The 20,061-nt window shown below is 39.5% G+C and overlaps 1 protein-coding gene across 6 annotated transcripts in view; it reads left to right on the top strand.

Moving 5' to 3' along the window:
* PROM1 (prominin 1) overlaps nt 1–20,061 on the top strand; it is a 95,446-nt gene that overhangs the window by 73,759 nt on the left and 1,626 nt on the right. For 2 of the 6 annotated variants that reach the window (XM_074951648.1, XM_074951650.1), the window contains 12 exons: nt 347–493; nt 798–869; nt 9,397–9,489; nt 10,514–10,531; nt 10,950–11,003; nt 13,628–13,708; nt 13,809–13,877; nt 14,421–14,513; nt 16,087–16,202; nt 16,916–16,939; nt 17,311–17,379; nt 19,901–19,940. In XM_074951648.1, the coding sequence (XP_074807749.1) occupies nt 347–493; nt 798–869; nt 9,397–9,489; nt 10,514–10,531; nt 10,950–11,003; nt 13,628–13,708; nt 13,809–13,877; nt 14,421–14,513; nt 16,087–16,202; nt 16,916–16,939; nt 17,311–17,379; nt 19,901–19,919 (855 nt within the window). In that variant the 3' untranslated portion in view covers nt 19,920–19,940. The remainder of the gene's footprint in view (nt 1–346; nt 494–797; nt 870–9,396; nt 9,490–10,513; nt 10,532–10,949; nt 11,004–13,627; nt 13,709–13,808; nt 13,878–14,420; nt 14,514–16,086; nt 16,203–16,915; nt 16,940–17,310; nt 17,380–19,900; nt 19,941–20,061) is intronic. The other 4 variants (XM_074951652.1, XM_074951653.1, XM_074951649.1 and 1 more) reach the window with 3 other exon arrangements.

Here is a 20,061-nt window from a genome sequence, read left to right on the forward strand (position 1 = left end):
GCATGGAAATTGGACCCTCCTGAAGGAAGCATTGAAATAGGTCATGGAAATAGAGTAATCTGTAAAGGAGCTGAAAGGATGCAGAGACGGGTTAGGATATTGCAAGGTGAGAGTATGGGGATGCTGCAGGGAAAGGAAGAATCAGACCTACTATATGTCCATATTAATTGGACTTCCACTGGTATAATTGGGAGCAGAATTTGATCACTGAATTTCTATGTGCTTTAAGTGACATCAGTGATAAGTCAACAGGAGCAAATGATTTCAAGTGGGGAGTGCCTTATCACAGGAAGAATATGGACTCAGTGAGAACTGCTTCTTGTCTTTTTTTCCCCGCCCATCCCAGTATACAGAAGATGTATCACTGAAAATTGAACATATTAATGTAAATCTTAGCAATATAGTTTTGCTGGATGAAATCGGAAAGCGGAACCTTTTGGATTTCAGTTCTTCAGGAATAGACGGAATAAACTTTGCAGCATATTTGACAGAGGTAAGATAATGGTAACCTCAAATCTGGGAGGTCATATACTGCTATATTTTCTTCCATATGTACATGTTTGTCTTAACAAGCAAAACAGGTTAAAGGCTGGTTCCATATGTGTGTGTGTGGTGTGTTTTTTTTAAGGACACAATAAGTTGGACAAAAACACTTGAACAAGAATGCTTTTTAGGATTAGGTCCATAAATAACTTAACGCGAAAGGGCTACGTTTATGTATTAGCAGTGCCATAATTTTAAAGTAAATGTAAATGCAGTAGTAATGAGAATTAAAATGTTGCTTGTATCTTGTTTAGATCAATAAAAGTGTTACCAAAGTGGATCTTTTATCATTTGCTAATGACTTGGAAGCAAGAGCGGACCAGTTGGTGAGTTTTATTTGAACAGTGCAAAGAATATAGACCTGATGGCTGTTCACTGCTAAACGTTGTTCTGTTTTCTGGCATTCTAGGGCATGTTGCAGTAATTTCCATACACTTTGTAGTTTGTAGTTTACTCAGCATTTTGTCACAGTAAATATCCACCAGTCTGGATTTCGTACGTGAACAAAGTCATTGCTTCTCTCACACACACATGCACTCACCCTGCAATGTGGTATGTGGAGGTATATATGTAATTCTCATGTAATATGTTTCATGTTACCCCTTTTCTGTATACCCCACACATATAACTTCTGCATCTGTTGTCTTGGTTTTCATTTATTGTATTTAGTATTTATTACTGCTTTTTTAAAAGAAATTGGCAAGTCCTGCAAACTCCATTACGGTATTTCAGATAAGCACTGCTTATATTTTATGATCACAACTTAACGAGAAAACTGACCCAAATCATGGTGGGGAATGGTCATTTGAATACATTGTCCAGTTATTATGCAGTGGATGTTGGTTTTTAGTAAATATTTATATAAATGTTAGCTCCTAAAGGCCCTAGCTGAGACTGAGGCTTCATTGTGCTAGGCACTGTACAAACACACAAAAGAGACGGTACCTGCCCTGAAGAGCTTACAGTTGAAAGTTACAAATAGAAAAAGGGTAGGAGGTGTGGATACAGCATACAAGCAAATTAATCCGGGGAAGAACTGGCACAGCTTTGTAGGCTAATATTGCACATTTGGTTTTATATTTCCATACATAGATTCTTTTTTTAAAAAATATGAAAATATAGTAGCCAGCAAGCATAACAGTGAGGGCAAAGCAAGGCAATCAGGTGTCCTACGGACCATGGCCCTACCATATGTATGCCCCTGTACAGTGACGGGGGGTTCTCCTCCTTGCAAAGAGGCAGTGGCATGGGACCCCCCTCCGCATCCCGGGGTGGTAACAGGAGCTCCTTCTTCCCTGAGAGAGACAGGAGTAGCAACACAGCACCCCAAATACTTACTCCAGCTTGTTGGGTACATGGGCCAGGCCTGCTGCCCTCTTCTCTTCTTACTACACGTTATCTGTTTAGATGGTGTTGACTGAGGGGGACGGGAACCCTCAGCGCTGGGGTTTTGGAGTTAACACCCCATTAAGATGCATAATGCAGGTCAAATCTTTTGTAGCTGTTGATTCAGGCTGTTTACACACTCTGGCAGATATCAGTGGTTTGGTTACACTGTTTGTTTTCAGCTTTTCTTTGTAATCATGAGACCAAGAGGCCTTTGTAATGAAAGCAGAGATCTTCTGTCATCGTGTGACTTTAGATGCCTTAAAGATAGGTCTATACTGCCTTCATCCAGCCCTGGTAACTGTTAGGATTTGTTTTGTATTTTGGTGATGGCAAGATCAAGTTAGAACAAGAAAGTGGACAGAGTTCAAGGGTTCATGGAAATGGCTTCACACTAGGTTTAATTTACAACTCTGATTACATGACAGTAATGTGATTCTTCATTGTGCTCTGAGATTTCCGTTGACTTTTCAGTGACTCTAGCTCTCATTGTTCCTTTATTTGCTTCCTCTTTAAAATGATGTTGCCTTAACTGAACCCTTTTTATGCAAAATTTAGGAGATGAATGGCTGCCCCCAGAGGATGTCGCATAGAAGCAACTAAAATACATATTATCTCTTCTGTTTGTAGTGTCCATAAGCACAAGGCTACTGTATTTATCTTCATGAAGGCTATGACAATGCATTCATTATCCATTTAACAACTAAAGAATTGCATTTGAACAGAATGACTAAAGAGGGAATTTTCTGTGAGGTAAAGTGGGACACCTCTAACACACTCCCAAGTCCCTAAGTCAGAGCCTTCAAACACCCACTTTTCCCTGGAATTGCTCATGATAGGGGTTCTTTAATGGTAGATTCTACATCCATCCATATAAGATGTTCTGTGACGCTATCTTTATATTTTTAGTGGATGGTTAAAAAAAAAAAAAAGCAGAGAAAAGATCAAAGAATGTAATGTAAAGTATACGGTCGTTAAATGCATTACTTGTCATTCGCAAAAAGAAAAGGAGGACTTGTGGCACCTTAGAGACTAACCAATTTATTTGAGCATGAGCTTTCGTGAGCTACAGCTCACTTCATCGGATGCATAGTGTGGAAATTGCAGAAGACATTATATACACAGACACCATGAAACAATACCTCCTTCCACCCCACTCTCCTGCTGGTAATAGCTTATCTAAAGTGATCATCAAGTTGGGCCATTTCCAGCACAAATCCAGGTTTTCTCACCCTGCGCCCCCCCACAGACAAACTCACTCTCTTGCTAGTAATAGCCCATCCAAAGTGACCACTCTCTTCACAATGTGTATGATAATCAAGGTGGGCCATTTCCTGCAGAAATCCAGGTTCTCTCACCCTCCTCCAAAAACCACACACACAAACTCACTCTCCTGCTGGTAATAGCCTATCCAAAGTGACCACTCTCCTTACAACCTGCATGAAAATCAAGGTGGGCCATTTCCAGCACAAATACAGGTTTTCTCACTCCCCCACCCCCATACACACACAAACTCACTCTCCTGCTGGTAATAGCTCATCCAAAGTGACCACTCTCCCTACAATGTGCATGATAATCAAGGTGGGCCACTTCCAGCATAAATCCAAGTTTAACCAGAACGTCTGGGGGGGGGGAAGAGGAGGAAAAAACAAGGGGAAATGGGCTACCTTGCATAATGACTTAGCCACTCCCAGTCTCTATTTAAGCCTAAATTAATAGTATCCAATTTGCAAATGAATTCCAATTCAGCAGTTTCTCGCTGGATTCTGGATTTGAAGTTTTTTTGTTGTAAGATAGCGACCTTCATGTGTCTGATTGCGTGACCAGAGAGATTGAAGTGTTCTCCGACTGGTTTATGAATGTTATAATTCTTGACATCTGATTTGTGTCCATTTATTCTTTTACATAGAGACTGTCCAGTTTGACCAATGTACATGGCAGAGGGGCATTGCTGGCACATGATGGCATATATCACATTGGTGGATGTGCAGGTGAACGAGCCTCTGATAGTGTGGCTGATGTTATTAGGCCCTGTGATGGTGTCCCCTGAATAGATATGTGGGCACAGTTGGCAACGGGCTTTGTTGCAAGGATAGGTTCCTGGGTTAGTGGTTCTGTTGTGTGGTATGTGGTTGTTGGTGAGTATTCGCTTCAGGTTGGGGGGTTGTCTGTAGGCAAGGACTGGCCTGTCTCCCAAGATTTGTGAGAGTGTTGGGTCATCCTTCAGGATAGGTTGTAGATCCTTAATAATGCGTTGGAGGGGTTTTAGTTGGGGGCTGAAGGTGACGGCTAGTGGCGTTCTGTTATTTTCTTTGTTAGGCCTGTCCTGTAGTGGGTGATTTCTGGGAACTCTTCTGGCTCTATCAATCTGTTTCTTCACTTCCACAGGTGGGTATTGTAGTTGTAAGAATGCTTGATAGAGATCTTGTAGGTGTTTGTCTCTGTCTGAGGGGTTGGAGCAAATGCGGTTGTATCGTAGAGCTTGGCTGTAGACAATGGATCATGTGGTGTGGTCAGGGTGAAAGCTGGAGGCATGTAGGTAGGAATAGCAGTCAGTAGGTTTCCGGTATAGGGTGGTGTTTATGTGACCATTGTTTATTAGCACTGTAGTGTCCAGGAAGTGGATCTCTTGTGTGGACTGGACCAGGCTGAGGTTGATGGTGGGATGGAAATTGTTGAAATCATGGTGGAATTCCTCAAGGGCTTCTTTTCCATGGGTCCAGATGATGAAGATGTCATCAATATAGCGCAAGTAGAGTAGGGGCGTTAGGGGACGAGAGCTGAGGAAGCGTTGTTCTAAATCAGCCATAAAAATGTTGGCATACTGTGGGGCCATGCGGGTACCCCTAGTTTTGTTTGTGGGAGATTTTATAAATGGGGACTTAACTTATCTGGGCAACTATAGTTCAGGAGCTCAGCTAAACTACATTTGCTAAACTCTTATGCCAACAGCAGGTCTGCACATTAATCTGCCACACTTGAGGATGCAGAATGTTTTCTGACTGCTTATTGGCCCTTAGTGCCACGTGAGGCCGAACATTTCACGGTCAACAGGAACGATGAGGATGTGGTGTATGTGGCAGGTCCTAACTCCCACTCCTTCACCATCTGCTCTGGCAGCACGGCTATTTGGCATCTGCACAGTCTTCTGTTTTTGCCTCCCTATATCACTTCCCCCTGAATGGTTGGGTTGTTTTTTTTTTTTTTTTTTTAACAGACCTGTGGATTCACTCTCATAGAATCATAGAATATCAGGGTCAGAAGGGCCCTCAGGAGATCATCTGCTCAAACCAGGACCAATCCCCAATTTTTGACCCAGATCCCTAAATGGCCGCCTCAAGGATTGAACTTTCAACCCTGGGTTTAGCAGGCCAATGCTCAAACCACTGAGCTATCCCTGACCCATAGTGTGGCCACAGTTAGCTGTCCCACCTAGGATCCTGGAGTGTCTCCCCCAGGACAGTTGAGCTCTAGGGCTGTTGATGGCTCTGGCTTCTGTTATTCCTGCTGTCTGAGTACCTGGAGTTCTCCAGCCCCTTCAGGAATTGATTGACTATTGCTTTTCCTTCCTAAGTCCCTAGGTAGCACAGATTCTGGGGCCATGTCTATATTCTAAAAAAGATCTGCTGCCAATAGGTCTCAGCAATGGATGCGGCTGAACTGGTGCGCAACATAAGCTTCTTATCTATGCTTACTCATTGCTCATGTTTGGCACTGGTTCTGCTGCACATATTGCTGACACCCATTTTCAGCCATGGTTCTTGGTAGTGTGGACAAAGCTTTAGATGAATGTGAATCACCTCCTTGTACAAGAAGTGGCTGCTGCTCATTGCCAGGGACCCCAGTTCTACCAGCCTGCCTGGAAAGATCAGGCCCCTGTCTCTTTTCCCACTTGTCCCTCTGAGAAACTTTTTTTTTTTTTTTAAACACCACTTGTTCTGCTCTCTGCAGTGAGAAAGGAGAAAAACAGGCTAAGGTTAAAAAAGTATTCTCAGGCCTATTCATCCAGCATGAGAGAGGAAAGTGAGATCTTGTTGTTGTGTCCTCATTTTTGTCAAAGGATTGAGATTTGGGTGGAACAGAAAGGGTGACTTACTGGATGAACTAGTTGATGTAGTATTCATATGTTTACTTTGTGATTAAAAAAACCCCTAGCACCAAATCTCCTCCGGGCTCAGGCTGTGGGGCTATCAAATTGCAATGGAGATGTTCTGGCCTGGGCTGGATCCTGGGTTCTGAGACCCATGTGATACCAAGAGTGGCCAATATTCTGCTTTAGTTCCAAGAAAAGCTATCTGAATAGGGGCAAGGTAACTTTTCCAGTTCCCCAGAATGAGATCCACCGTGTATCAGCTAATGCCCCTCTAATTAGTGCTGCCCTAGACTCTGTGATACAGTTAAGCTGAGTCATACCACATTTAAATGTGCAGACCTTAAACATCCAGAACATTTGTTGACCGTAAGATAGGAGAGTGTAAATATTCAAAGTGACGTAGATGCACTTGGAAATGCCCTAGGGTGGGAGTTAGTGTACACTACTGGGGAACATCTGTGGGTGTGCATGATATCAATGGGCTTTGTAAGTGTGCAGGCCATGCTAGTAGTTGTGCTAATTGCATTGATTTGGAAGGTTAATGATCTTGGTTAGACAGTTGGGAATGAGAACAGATGTATATTAAATATAGGCTTCAATTAAGCCTTAGAAAGGATTCTACAGCTTCACAGTGGGGAACTTTGGGAGCAAAGGGGCATGTTTAGGCCTGACAGAAGCCTGCTGTGGATTTTAAGAGTCTGTTCTGATAACATTTAACAGCATAAGTGTAAGAAGAACTGTGTATGTGTAAGAAATTGCAGAGTAATAATGTTTTTGAGAACAAGAAAAGATAAAGTAACTAAAAAGCTAGAAAAGACTGGTTTGAACTAAAACTAAACCTGTACTGACAGGGTAGGAGAGTTCTCATGAAAATGAGAAGCTAATACTTGATGTATAAGGAAAGATAACAAGAAGTTTGTGTCACAAAAGGCAGGTGAAGTAAGTAATTGATCGCTACTTGCTGAGTGTTTTGCCTTAATAGTTGTTACACCCATGTGTTAAGTGAACCGCAATCCTACGCCATCTCTCAGATCATCTCAGAGTCTGCGTTCCAGCCTGAGCCCAAATGTCTACACTGCAATTTTATAGCACTGCAGCCCCAGCAAGCTGACCTGAGCCAGCTGTAACTGTGTTGCAGGTCTTTCATCGCAGTGTAGACATACCTTTTTTTTTTTCTTCAGTGTCTAGAAATTGACTGCAAAGCCTCTAATTTTCATGACTTTTTAGCTAAGAGAGAACCACTAAACAGGAAAAAGCATAGGCGCAAATGTTCCTTCCCCAAGTCAGAATCACTCAAAGATTATAATATTTCTGAATGGAAATACCTCAGATCAATTGGCTATATTCAAAATTGTAAATAGTTCAAAAGACTAGATGTCCCTAAATCTGTACCAATCCTACATGTAGATGTTTTAGTTTAATCTATAAAGGAAAATTATAATCCCAGTGGAGGGCGCCATTGCACTAATAACTGGAAATAACTGGAGCATTCCCTTAATAAGATGACAGGTTTCAGAGTAGCAGCTGTGTTAGTCTGTAGCCGCAAAAAGAACAGGAGTTCTTGTGGCACCTTAGAGACTAACAAATGTATTAAAGCATAAGCTTTCGTGGGCTACAGCCCACTTCATCGGATGCATAGAATGGAACATATAATAAGAAAAAATATATATACATGCAGATAAGTTGGAAGTTGCCACAAACTGTGTGAGAGGCTAATTAGTTAAGATGAGCTATTATCAGCAGGAGGAAAAAAAACTTTTGTAGTGATGATCAAGATGGCTCGTTTACACAGTTGACAAGAAGGTGTGAGGATACTTAACTTTAGGGAAATAGATTCAATATGCGTAATGACCCAGCCACTCCCAGTCTCTATTCAAATCCAAGTTAACGGTATCTAGTTTGCATATTAATTCAAGCTCAGCAGTTTCTCACTGGAGTCTGTTTTTGAAGCTTTTCTGTTGCAAAATTGCCACCCTTAAATATTTTACTGAGTGTCCAGAAAGGTTGAAGTGTTCTCCTACCGGTTTTTGAATGTTATGATTCCTGATGTCAGATTTGTGTCCATTTATTCTTTTGCTTAGAGACTGTCCAGTTTGGCCAATGTACATGGCAGAGGGGCATTGCTGGCACATGATGGCATATATCACATTGGTAGATGTGCAGGTGTCTACAGCCAAGCTCTAAGGTACAACCGCATTTGCTCCAGCCCCTCAGACAGACACAAACACCTACAAGATCTCTATCGAGCATTCTTAAAACTACAATACTCACCTGCTGAAGTGAAAAAACAGATTGACAGAGCCAGAAAGAGTACCCAGCAGTCACCTACAACAGGACAGGCCCAACAAAGATAATAACAGAATGGCACTAGCCGTCACCTTCAGCCCCCAGCTAAAACCTCTCCACTGCATCATCAAAGATTTACAACCTATCCTGAAAAATGATCCCTCACTCTCAAAGATCTTGGGAGACAGACCAGTCATCACTTACAGACAGCCCCCGAACCTAAAACAAATACTCTCCAGCAACCACACACCACACGACAAAAACACTAACCCAGGAACCTATCCTTGCAACAAAGCCCGATGCCATCTCTGTCCACATATTTATTCAAGTGACCCCATCATAGGACCTAATCACATTAGCCATGCCATCAGGGGCTCGTTCACCTGCACATCTACCAATGTGATATATGCCATCATGTGCCAGCAATGCCCCTCTGGCACATGATGGCATATCTTAACTAATAGCTCATCTTAACTAATTAGCCTCTCTCAGTTTGTATGGCAACTTCCAACTTATCTGTATGTATATATATTTCTTCTTACTATATTTTCCATTCTATGCATCCGATGAAGTGAGCTGTAGCCCACGAAAGCTTATGCTCTAATAAATTTGTTAGTCTCTAAGGTGCCACAAGTGCTCCTGTTTGTTTTTTTGTTTCTTTTGTTTTTTAATAAGATGAGTCATTCTTAATGAGCCTCTCAGACATTAGAGCAAAAAAGAGTGAGGTTATCCTGTGGTTTATATTGAGAAGAAAATGGTTAACTCGGTGCACTATGTGAAAATTCATTCTATTGAATTTGTACAGGTATTTTAACATTTCTCTGACTATATTAGAATTGCATATTTTGTTTCAAATACTGAGATTTCTACTATTTTGATGATGTTGTAGCATATCTACTGCCATATCCTATTGCTTATTTCAGTTTGCTTTGCAAAATATGACCAGAATGTATATGTTACTGATTCAAGCAAAACAAGGAGATGTGTCGCAAAGATTCTTGATGCTTTTGAAAAATACCACTTCTTTAAAAAAACAAAAACAAAAAGCTACAGATCAGCAAACTGGATTATTATGTTTATATTTGCAGCCCAAAGGAGCACTGGAAAATGCGTTAAAAGGACATGCAAACAGTATTCGAATGATTCATAACCAGCAAGTTGTTCCACTGGAGCAAGCGATGGTAAAATATTTAAAAGTGTCGTACTATAAACATATAGTTACATTAAAAATATAGATATATATTTCAAAACTACCAATTAGAAAATCTGCAAATTACAGTGCAGCTAAGGACTTTTTTCTTTTGTGCAAATTCCATATTAGGTTTAGTTTTATGAGGTGTATGTTTCCAAAATGTGCACATCTGCATATAAATATCTAAATACAGGTTTTATATACATTTTATGTAATTAAAAGGGTAGTCAGATACATTTTTAACAAACCAATTTCATTATCTTTGTTAGTATTGTATAATATTGTGAAAACCAAATTTTTCTTTGCCCCTTTGTTTTCCACTTCTACATGTACAATTTTATAGAAATACAGTAGGACAGGGAGAAAAAAAACTTTCACAAGTTCTAACTTTGCATAATTTATTTTCCATTTTTGCACTGCATTCATGTTGGGCAAAGAAAACAGTTGTTATAATTTTCACATTTGTTTAATGGTTTTGTTTTACTTTCTGGGTTTGGTAATGTTGGAAATCCTACAGGGTAATGTTTACAGCAAAAGAAAAATCTTCTTCCTTGATCTCTCAAAGGATATGGAAATGTTTCTTCTAACAGGTTTTGCCAGGCACTTTTTTTTTTTTTTTTTTTAAAGAAGAGCAAGCTGAAATCACAACTCTGCCAGATGTCAGTTTTTCTCTGTATATTCTGCTTAAATTTTTCAGCTTATACTACTTTAGTGTCTGAGGACCCAGTTCTGTTTGGTGATGAACATCTCCTGGAAAGTGTGAGGAACTGTCTGAAATCACTGGGAATTGGGGAGCTGCTCATCTTCCAAGGGGCTTTCAATACCTCACAGGATTGGGCCTTAATTTAGCAGTTCATACTTATAGTTCTGTACAGAACTGTATTTGTCCTTATGTTCCTCTTATAGAGAAGTATTAGGTCCTCTGTTCCATTCTGCTGATCTTTCACCATTTCTCTTCTAATTAACTCTTAATTATTCTCATCTTTTTTCTTTTTCCAAAACTGACTGTCAAGAAATATGTAAAAGCTAGGGTAAGTGATTTTCCTTTCCAAAACTGCAAAATAATATACTGTGCCCAATGAGCTTTAATTTTAACTAATTCTCCTTCACTTCCCAAATAAATGATATCCAGCCTTTATTGCTGCAAACTTCAGTAATATTTGAAGTCTTCTAGCATGCAAAGTATACCTGCTCTGTGCTTTAAAAAAAATTGTTTCCTTTCGAGAGTCTCTGTTACACACACTGGCTGCTAGTTCCATTAGTAGGCAATCAGTTCTTAGCTAATGCAACTAGTTTGCATTCATTAATATTAATGTGTTTTGAAATATATTATTGGTTCTGATTATCTAGGTGATTTGTTCTTATAGACATACATTGTATTAAAGCAAGAGGATTATTACTTGTATAAAATCTTTTTTTTTTCTTTTCTTTTTTTTTTTTTTTAACCAGAGCACTTTAAATCAGAGCATTAGATTACTGCAGAGGACATCATCTGAATTTATGGTAGGTCAGTCTTTCTGGCAAAAAGAACATGTTATTTTTTTTACTTTAAATGTACCCTACCACAAGCATACAGGACATAACATTTGCAATATTTTAATTTGCTAACTTTTCGGGGGCAGGAAGAGAGTGTCATACTTAGAGCTAGGGACCAGGGATGGAATCCACAAAGGTACTTAAGCAGCTAAGTCCCATTTTTAGGCACCACTATGACCCATAAAACTCCTGCTTGGCTGACACCCAATCCTGTAGGTACCTAAACTCACATGGCTCCCAAATTTTTACCTCTGGGCATGTGCAGTGCAGCCTCACTGTCAATGTCCGGACACCTGTCTCCCACTTAAGCCTCAGCGCAGTTCACAAGCCCAGAAAAACAGGCATTACGCTGCCTATGTCATGTGTGAGGCCCAGTCTGGTAGGTGACCTCTGATACCCTTCTGGTGAGTTCACACAAAACAGTGGGGGGGAAGGGAAAGGAGCAGGACCTCCCTCAGAACATTTAACCCAGTAGTTAGGGAACTCACCTGGGATATGGGAGACACCCCCCCCAGTTCAAGTTTCCCCTTCTTCCTGAAGGGGAGAAGGGATTTGAACTGGGATCTGCCACTTCTCAGGTGAGTGCCCTAGCCACTAGGCTATTGTGATGGTGGCGCTTCCTCAGTCTCTCATTAAACAACTGAATAATTAAATATTAATTGGAGCAGTAAAGGAGGAGTTTTGTTTTGGGCTCCACATGCAACTTAGGCAAACAAAACACCTATCTTCTCCCCGGTTCCTGGATTGCTGGCAGAGATAGACACTGGGCATAACACTCACCCATCTGGTGGGCACCTCCCCTGGGCTAGCTTCGGTAATACCCTGCCTAGTGCACTGGTTTGTGGATCACAGTCTAATGCGCCTGTGGCTCCCCATGCATTTTGTAGGAAGCCAAGGGATCTAACTCAGGCTTTGTGTATCACAGTGTTGTTCCTGTGAATTCTGTTTTTTCTAGGCACCTAACCAGTTAGGCATTGTGACGCTCAGTGTTGCAATGTCCAAGTCCTTTTGCAGGTCTGAGCCAAGGAGTCTCAAGCTCTGGGCTCTATTCTACAGAGCTCTAGGTGCCGTGGTTTCCCCATCTGTCACATTTCCCCTTGAAAGCACTTGATGTGCAAAGTTTCATTGATTTTTATTGCTAATCTAGGTAGTTACAGTGCCCAGGAAGCAGCCACAAATCAAGACACTTTACAGGCCATTGGAAAGTTTTAATTCTGACTTAGTAAAATAATTTCAGTACAATTTTACATGCTGTGGTTTTCATGTTACTCAGCAGCTTGCTTTTACTCTTAGTCATCGATGTAGGATTGTTTTACCTGTCCGTATGTGTGTAAAAAAAAAAAAAAAAAAAAAAAAAATGTGCTTAATGAAATGAGATCCACTGTCTTGTTAACGTTGGATGTCTCTTCCTCTGGCACACTGCGTCCACCTTGTCCCCTTACTCGCTCTTGCAATCTCAGCCAAACTGCAGGAAGCTTGAGCTTGACAGGGCTTCCCTACGACAGCCCACCTGCTTTCCTTCTCCATAGCAGCTAGTGCTTGCACAGCCAAGAGAGCAGCTGCCTTTATGCTCTGCTAGTCTCATGAGAATCAGCAACAGGGTGGAGAGTCCTTCTGGCAGCAGCTTTCCCTGTTACCACCAGCTTGTCTTAGCTCCTGTAGCAACAGTCCAGCCTCAGTAGCGCTAGTGCAGTTATGTCACTGTGATTGCTCCTTATCTGCTTCAGTTCTTCTTGCCACTTTTACACCCATGCATGGCAGCAAACCAGCTGCAGGAAATCCATTCAGAACTTGTATGTCCTGGACCTAGATTGGCAGATAAGAGGGGTTGGTGAGAATGTGAGGTTGTTGTAGGGAAGGAACAGAAGCTTTTCTTAAATTCACATACAGAGTAAGGCTCTGAGTACATCATCCTTTGTGTGTATTGGGGAGCTATCGGGATTTTTTTATAATGAAAAGCTGTCTGGTTTTAAAAAAAAAAAAAGGGAGGGGGGACCAAAATGTTTCAAGGACATTTACAGTCTACATTGTAGTCCAGAGCTGAGATACAGTTTGGCCCTGTGCTTTGCCTTCCACATGTGTACTTCTGCCATGATAGAGAATGTGAAATTATTTTCTGAGGCAAGACTTTGCTTATCTTTACCTATATAATGTGGGGCTGCTATTGTGGGGATCCAGGTGGTGATGGAAATGGCCTAGGAGATGAGAGAATCCCTATTCATAAGGGAAGAAAAGAAAAGAAGGGTAACCTGTTCTAGAAGTATGAAAGAGTGTAGGAAGGGCTGCTGCCTGACTACAGAGGTGCCAGCCTCTGACAGTTGTGAGGGGGGTCCATGTTGGTATAGAATGAATCCTTACGCCTTAGGGGTGCCGGGACATTGTGGATCCACTGTTGCACTCACCATATTGCACTCACTCACATATTGCATTGTGGACCCACTGTTGCACTCACCATTTGTCTCAGATTTTACTGTTATCAGGACAATGATATTTGTTTGCCTATAGAAAGGGCTAAAAATACAATACCAGCAGTGTCGTCGTAGCAACTTTGGAAAGGTCTTAGCTATCTTTTACGTACATTCTTTTTTCAGATAAAAGTAAAAAATGTGATTAGTGCTGTTGATGCTGCTCAGCTTCTCATAAGCAACGATGCGTCACTGGTTATCATCCAGGTAAACTTCCTTATGTGTAAATTAGTTTAATGAATTTATGGTGCAGTAGAGGTTTTAGGTGAGGGATTGATTTGTTTATTTATTTATTTTTATTTTTTAGGAAACCAAAAAGTACATGGATATGATAATAGGCTACTTCGAGCAATATGTTGAGTGGGTCAAGGAGTCGGTAAGGTGCATTTACTACATTGAGGGAACTACTGTAAAATACGACACAAGTGTGTAAAGAATCTAAAGATGAAAGACTTATTCTATTTAAAGTGTGTTTTACCATTTGTGTTCAGAACAGGGGGAAAAGTATAAACTGTTATAGTGTGTTTACTATAAACGGAGTTTCATTATATTTAAAGTAGAATGGAAGGAATAAGTTGTTTCAGTGCATACCAGGGTACTAAATGCAGTTCTAATTACAGTGTTGTTTCTCTAGAGTGCAAGTGGCCGAGATACCATTTGTACTTCCCACACACTGAGCCTGACTTTTTGTGTTTTTGCTCACCCTCTTCTTAAAAATAGGAAAAATAAATGCATAATTCTACTGAGCAAAGCAAGTTAATTCTTCAAGGTGTAATTTGTGCTCTGGGGATAAAATATACTGCAAGAAATTGCTTAGGAGGGGGGGAACACGCCCTTGGTAAATGGCACATAAAGCTTGTGCCAGGTATTGCAGGGTTTTTTAATGAATGATTTGAATAGTATTTTTAATCTGTTGTAGATTACCATGGAGGTAGCAGCATGCAAGCCTATTGCCAACGTGATAGACACTGCAGTAGATATATTTTTATGCAGCTATGTAATTGATTCTGTGGTAAGAAATATTTCCCATTTTTCTAAACTAGGGCCTTAAATGGGGAATTCTTGCTTGTACTTCCACCAAACTGTGAACATAACTCTCTGTATTTCATCCTTTGGCTAAGATGTTCTGATGAGGGAGCTTGTCTAAGTCTGAGATTGGCAAAGGAGAAAGTGTTCTGATCTGGATTAGATTTAGTTTAAAATATGGAGCTCAGGTCTGAAACCACTCCAAGGCTGGAGTTTCAATACATTCCCATGAGATTTTTGTCCCATCGTAGCAGAAATCCATTGTTCTTGTGAGATTTTGCCATCTTGAATATGAAAAGAGACCAATTCTCATTCGGGATCTGAATTTGAATCCGAACAGTTTTGGAGGAGGTTCTGTTTTGGAGAGTTGAATCTGAACTCCCCTGAAATTCAAAGCGGAGTGGATCTGATCAGTTTTGACCCATCTCTGCTTAGAATATAAGAACAATGAAAGTACTGAGGAAAAAATTTCCACAAACATCTTTGCTGGAATCTAGAAAATGTGAATGAGGAAAAGGAACTTTTTTCAGGTGGCGTGCAGAAAACAAATCTTGATTCATTCATGTGCAGAGCAGAGCTTCATTATGGCTGGTAGTACTTGGAGGTGCTGCTATTTGGCATTTTCTCATCTCAGAGGATAAAAAGTTGGCTGTGTGTATTAAAAGAAACCACACATCTGTAAACCACCTAAAACCTCTCCCTCCAATTCTTTCTTTTCCTCAATCAGTCTGAACCAAGCAGTAATCAGAACTTGTATACAAGAACCACCTTCAATTTTCTGAAATCGAGTCTGAAGTGCTAACACTAAATCCTGAAACCTGCTGTCCTGCCAGAGCCAAGTCATAATCATCTAGCACCACAAAGGAACTGCAGAACCTCTCCTCCTTCCATCCTGCAGAAACTGAGTAGGAAAAATACTACTCACTAAATCAGTTAACTGTGGATGGGTCAAAATCTTACATGATGATAGATCCCAGCTGGGTCCACATACAAGTCAAAACTGCCTCCAGCCCATAGGAATCAGGTTTAAAATACCATTTTAACAGCTGGAGCCTGCTAATCTGTGCACTAATGAAATTACTCTCACAGTTGTGAACTGCAGCTGTCAAGTCAGAAACTACCTCTAAGGTGATGAAAATTCAGCTTGCCACAGGGAACATGAATAAGGCCACTACTGTTAAATATCAAGGCAGGGAAAAAACATGGCTAGTGGGTTCATCTCTAGGGACACAGTATCTTCCAACTTGGAGTTGGTTGGTTGAGTAGTAATGTTCTGCTGCTGACCCAACAACTGATAATTCATGGCTGCCTCTCATTACAGGGTCTGCAGTGCCATGGGCCATGTCGGTGACTTCAGCTGTATGCTTTCAGAAACAACATAATTGACAATCTAGTAGTAATAAGGGCAGCAACTTCAGCTACTAAATAAAAGCCAATTTACAACTCAAAACTCTTAAGGGGGTCAGTTCTAAGAAATAATGTGGGAAGAAACAAGCAGTGGTTTAAAACACTAATACAGAATTTTATTGAATGTCATTTTCTTGATTTTTGTCTTCTAGAATACCTTCTGGTTTGGTTTAGGAGGCTGTTCAATATTTTTAATTCCTGCCGTAATTTGTGCTGTAAAACTATCCAAATACTATCGTAGAATGGATACAGAGGATGTGTATGATGAGTAAGTGTATAATGTTAAATAGGATAAAAAGAAAGTGGACACGAATACTTTCCTGCATAACACATTATTTTACATGAAATATGTGGTGCATTGTTTAAACCTTCACTACTGGCAAAATGAGCACCACAGTTTCTTCTGAAAGAGTACAGATATGGGCCCTGATCCTTCAATATGCTCCATACAGGTGGACTTCCATATCGTACATTGATTCAGTGGGGCTCTGTATAGGTGTAACAGGGTCTGCCTGTGAGAAGCTCTTTGCAGGTTCAGGGCTTTAGAACTTCTTACACCTTTATTTTAAAATATTCCCAATTTCAGATAGATCATCTTTTGCTCAATTATAACGTTAAGATAACTTGTACCTGCTTTGTAGTTTCCTTGTGTTAATTCTTTCCTTTTTTGCTCAATATCCTGATTATCCCTAACCAGTCTTTCCTTTTCACTTGCAGTTCCTCTGTCTCAGGGACTTGGCATTTTACTTTATGATAACTGTTTTTACTTATTTTCATTTTTACTATTTTTTCCTATTCTTTATTTTAGCTGTTCAGTAAATCTGTGCACTTTGTTTTTTCAGATAATTTTATTTCACATTGGTCAATTTGTATTGTACATTCACAAATGAATAGAGCAGTAGCAAGGCATGTGCTGCTAAGACAAATGTTCAATTACGAGTATATTTAAGTTGATTGCTTCTCCTTTTTTATATTTTTTAGTGTTGAAACTATACCCATGAAAAAGTAAGACACTTTTACTGGTATTTGTTAAAGTTCTTTTACTAAAGAGTGAGGGTTTATATTTAGAATGTAGTTTTTATAGTAAAGAATTAACATCTTTTGGTTTAATTATATTTTGTAATGGTAGGGTACAACTGAACATAAATATCGCCATTAAATTGAAATTGGAGCATGCTAAAATAAGATTTTATAGAATTATTTGATATTCTACAGTATCAGTAAGGTTGAAAATTAATGAATATTGTCTACTGAACAGAAACAACTTATTTTTTACAAACAATACCATCAGCCATTTACATGTCTTTGTAGCCATTTTGTACATATTGCATCTTATAGTTAACATAGTCTTTTTTGGTGTATTTATTTTGTTACAGTATGGAAAATGGTAATAATGGTTATCATAAAGAGCATTTATATGGTATACACAATCCTGTTATGACAAGGTAAACCAAGTCTGAAACTGCATGCCTTCACATTTCCTTGCTTAGCGTACTGTGCTAATCAGCTATCCAATTTTCTGCATGTTTTAAAGTGAATAGTTTAATTTTCTATTTGCCTTTTGCATGGTAGCTCACTATAACAAGTGCTGTGTGTTTAACTTTTTTGAATAAGCCTATATAGCCATAGATATTGTAATAGTATCCGGTCATTTAACTATGGAATTTTATAAGCTTAAAAGCCACATAATTCCATATTACTTCTATATCATGGTGGCCCTAAAATGGTAAAGTTATTAAAGTACTCTGTATAGCAATTAAAAGGCTGTGGGGTGTGCATGTTCACTTTTTCCTGTTTTTTTTTTTCCATGTTTATATAAAGGTTTGTAGGACCAATTATAAATTGATACTTAATGAATACCCCTTTGACTGTAACCTGGGGCATTAATAGATAGTTCACTTTTAAATTCTAGTTTGGTTTTTTTTAGAATTTTTTTCATGAGAATGCATAGAAGTAGGCTACATAGAACAAGCAGGACTAGAGATTTGAAAGATAAAGAAGAAACATTAAAAAAAATCTTCTATTTTATAAAAGCAATGAGTAGCTACAGTAACCTCCCAAATTAACGTAATGTTTAATGGCTCAGTAGTCCCTCCAACCTGTGCCTTTGGTGCAGCTTTTTAAACGGCTGAGGAAAGGCAAAGTTTGCTATGTGCAGGCTGCAAATGAGCCAGGGGGTATGGAAGGGTTAGAGGAGAAGATGGATGTTACTGCACCTGTGAAATTAGTCCAGTCCTGTGTGGCCAAATAGTTAAGTCACAAGTCTGGGAGATGGGAGTTGTGGGTTCTTCTCCTGAGTCTGCAGCTCGCTTGCTCTGAGACACTGGCAAGTCACTTAACCTCAGTGCCTTGGATTCCCATTCCATAAAACTGGGATGGTGCTATCCACCTCACAGGGCTGTAGTGTGACTTCAGTAGGCTTTGGAGGAACTCAGAAGTATGTTACAATGAGAAGCTATATAAATAATTGGCAAGTATAAGGACTAGTGAGCCCCATAACTTTTTATATAGAACACATTTAGATTGAATGTTTGGTAGAGAATTAATTTTTATTGCTCTCTGGATCATGAATGGGGTGTTTTATGTTGATGGGGCTTGAGGTTGAAATTTTTGACAGCCCTCAGGGCCGTATCAGTTGAGTAAAAGTCTATTTTGTATTGATTATTTTATTGACCAAGTCTCTTCCCTATGCATCCTTTAGGAGGAAGTATTTCATAATAGTAGTATTTATGGTGTTATCATGTTCATTATTTTGGCATAGCCTATATCACACTGTGGGCTTTTGGAACTCCTCAAATTAATCTACAAGGTATTTGATTCCAAAGTGAACTCCACTGGCACATCAGAGAACTTCCACATTAAAGACTTTTGATATTTTCCATAAGAGGGAACCAATAATCATCCAGACTTTAGAAGTCACTTTCTGATCTTTGGATTTTTTTTAATATTGATTTTCAACATTCTTGCGCTGTATGGCACATTATTTATGTGGTATTTAAAAAAAAATTTAAAAGGAAATCCTTGTTCAATGACTGAATAATACAAGAAGTTATTCGGAAATAAGCCAAAAATCATTAACATAAAAAATAGACTCTGTTAAATTAAAGCATACTAGCTTTCCACATGGATACAAACACGTTAAGGACTATATTCTGATTTCAATTGTCCTACGGTCAGTGAACTTTCTCTGGATTGACCCCACCATAGCTATCATTAGAATTTACTCTAAACTGCCATTTCCTTTTGATGATTTCATACCTAAGACAGAGTTTGGAAAAACTGCATCAGGGCTACGACAATCCGGGGATACCACTCTAGTAGATTCTTGTTTTCTGTTCTTAACTGCACAAACCATTTTCATGTTCTCTGGTATACTGCTTTTTCTCAGTTCCTACAGATGTTTTTATTTGGCTGTAAGTATTTGTAGCATCTTTTGAGTGAGATTGTTAGCAATGAAACCATATCCTCTTAAAGTGATAGGAATAGGAAGCCTCCCCCTTTGCACCTGCAGTGTTATGGATGCACGTAATTGCAGGTTGCAGTTGCATTTAGAAATCTACCTGATTATTTTATTTTTCCCCGATCAGGTAGGTAGAGATCTAAATAAAAATCAAATGCAGGTACAATTATTTGTGTGAGCAAAATGGGAGGTTGGGTTAAGACCTTTTTTCTAACTCAGGTCTATGTTGTTTGATTATCTGAGTATTTCCTTCCACCTCAAAACAAGACTTTAAAAAAAAAAGACTGCTATATAATGAAACTAAACCCATTTTCCCTAATTAAAAACTTCAATAACTGACAAGAAGACTCAGGACTTATTTATATAGCACTTATACATTTCAGACCCAGGCATGATTGGTGGTCACACTATCGACATCTGACAGTACCACGCGCTTGTAGTTATGAAGGCAGTATATTCAGTCCTTTTGTTAGCAACAGAAAAATATATTTTTGTGTTCTCTTTAGCTCTGTGGAACAGTGGTAGCCAATACTGAAAACATCAGGGGTAAGTAATGAGCTTTTAAAATGTATTTCAAAATCTACCCAGCGCATCCTCCCATTTTGAAATCTGCTTCTTAAAATGTAAAAACACATGCTTGTACACACATGATTGTAGGTAGGGTAAA

The sequence above is a fragment of the Natator depressus genome, chromosome 4 (assembly GCF_965152275.1).
Source record: "Natator depressus isolate rNatDep1 chromosome 4, rNatDep2.hap1, whole genome shotgun sequence".
NCBI lineage: Eukaryota > Metazoa > Chordata > Testudines > Cheloniidae > Natator > Natator depressus.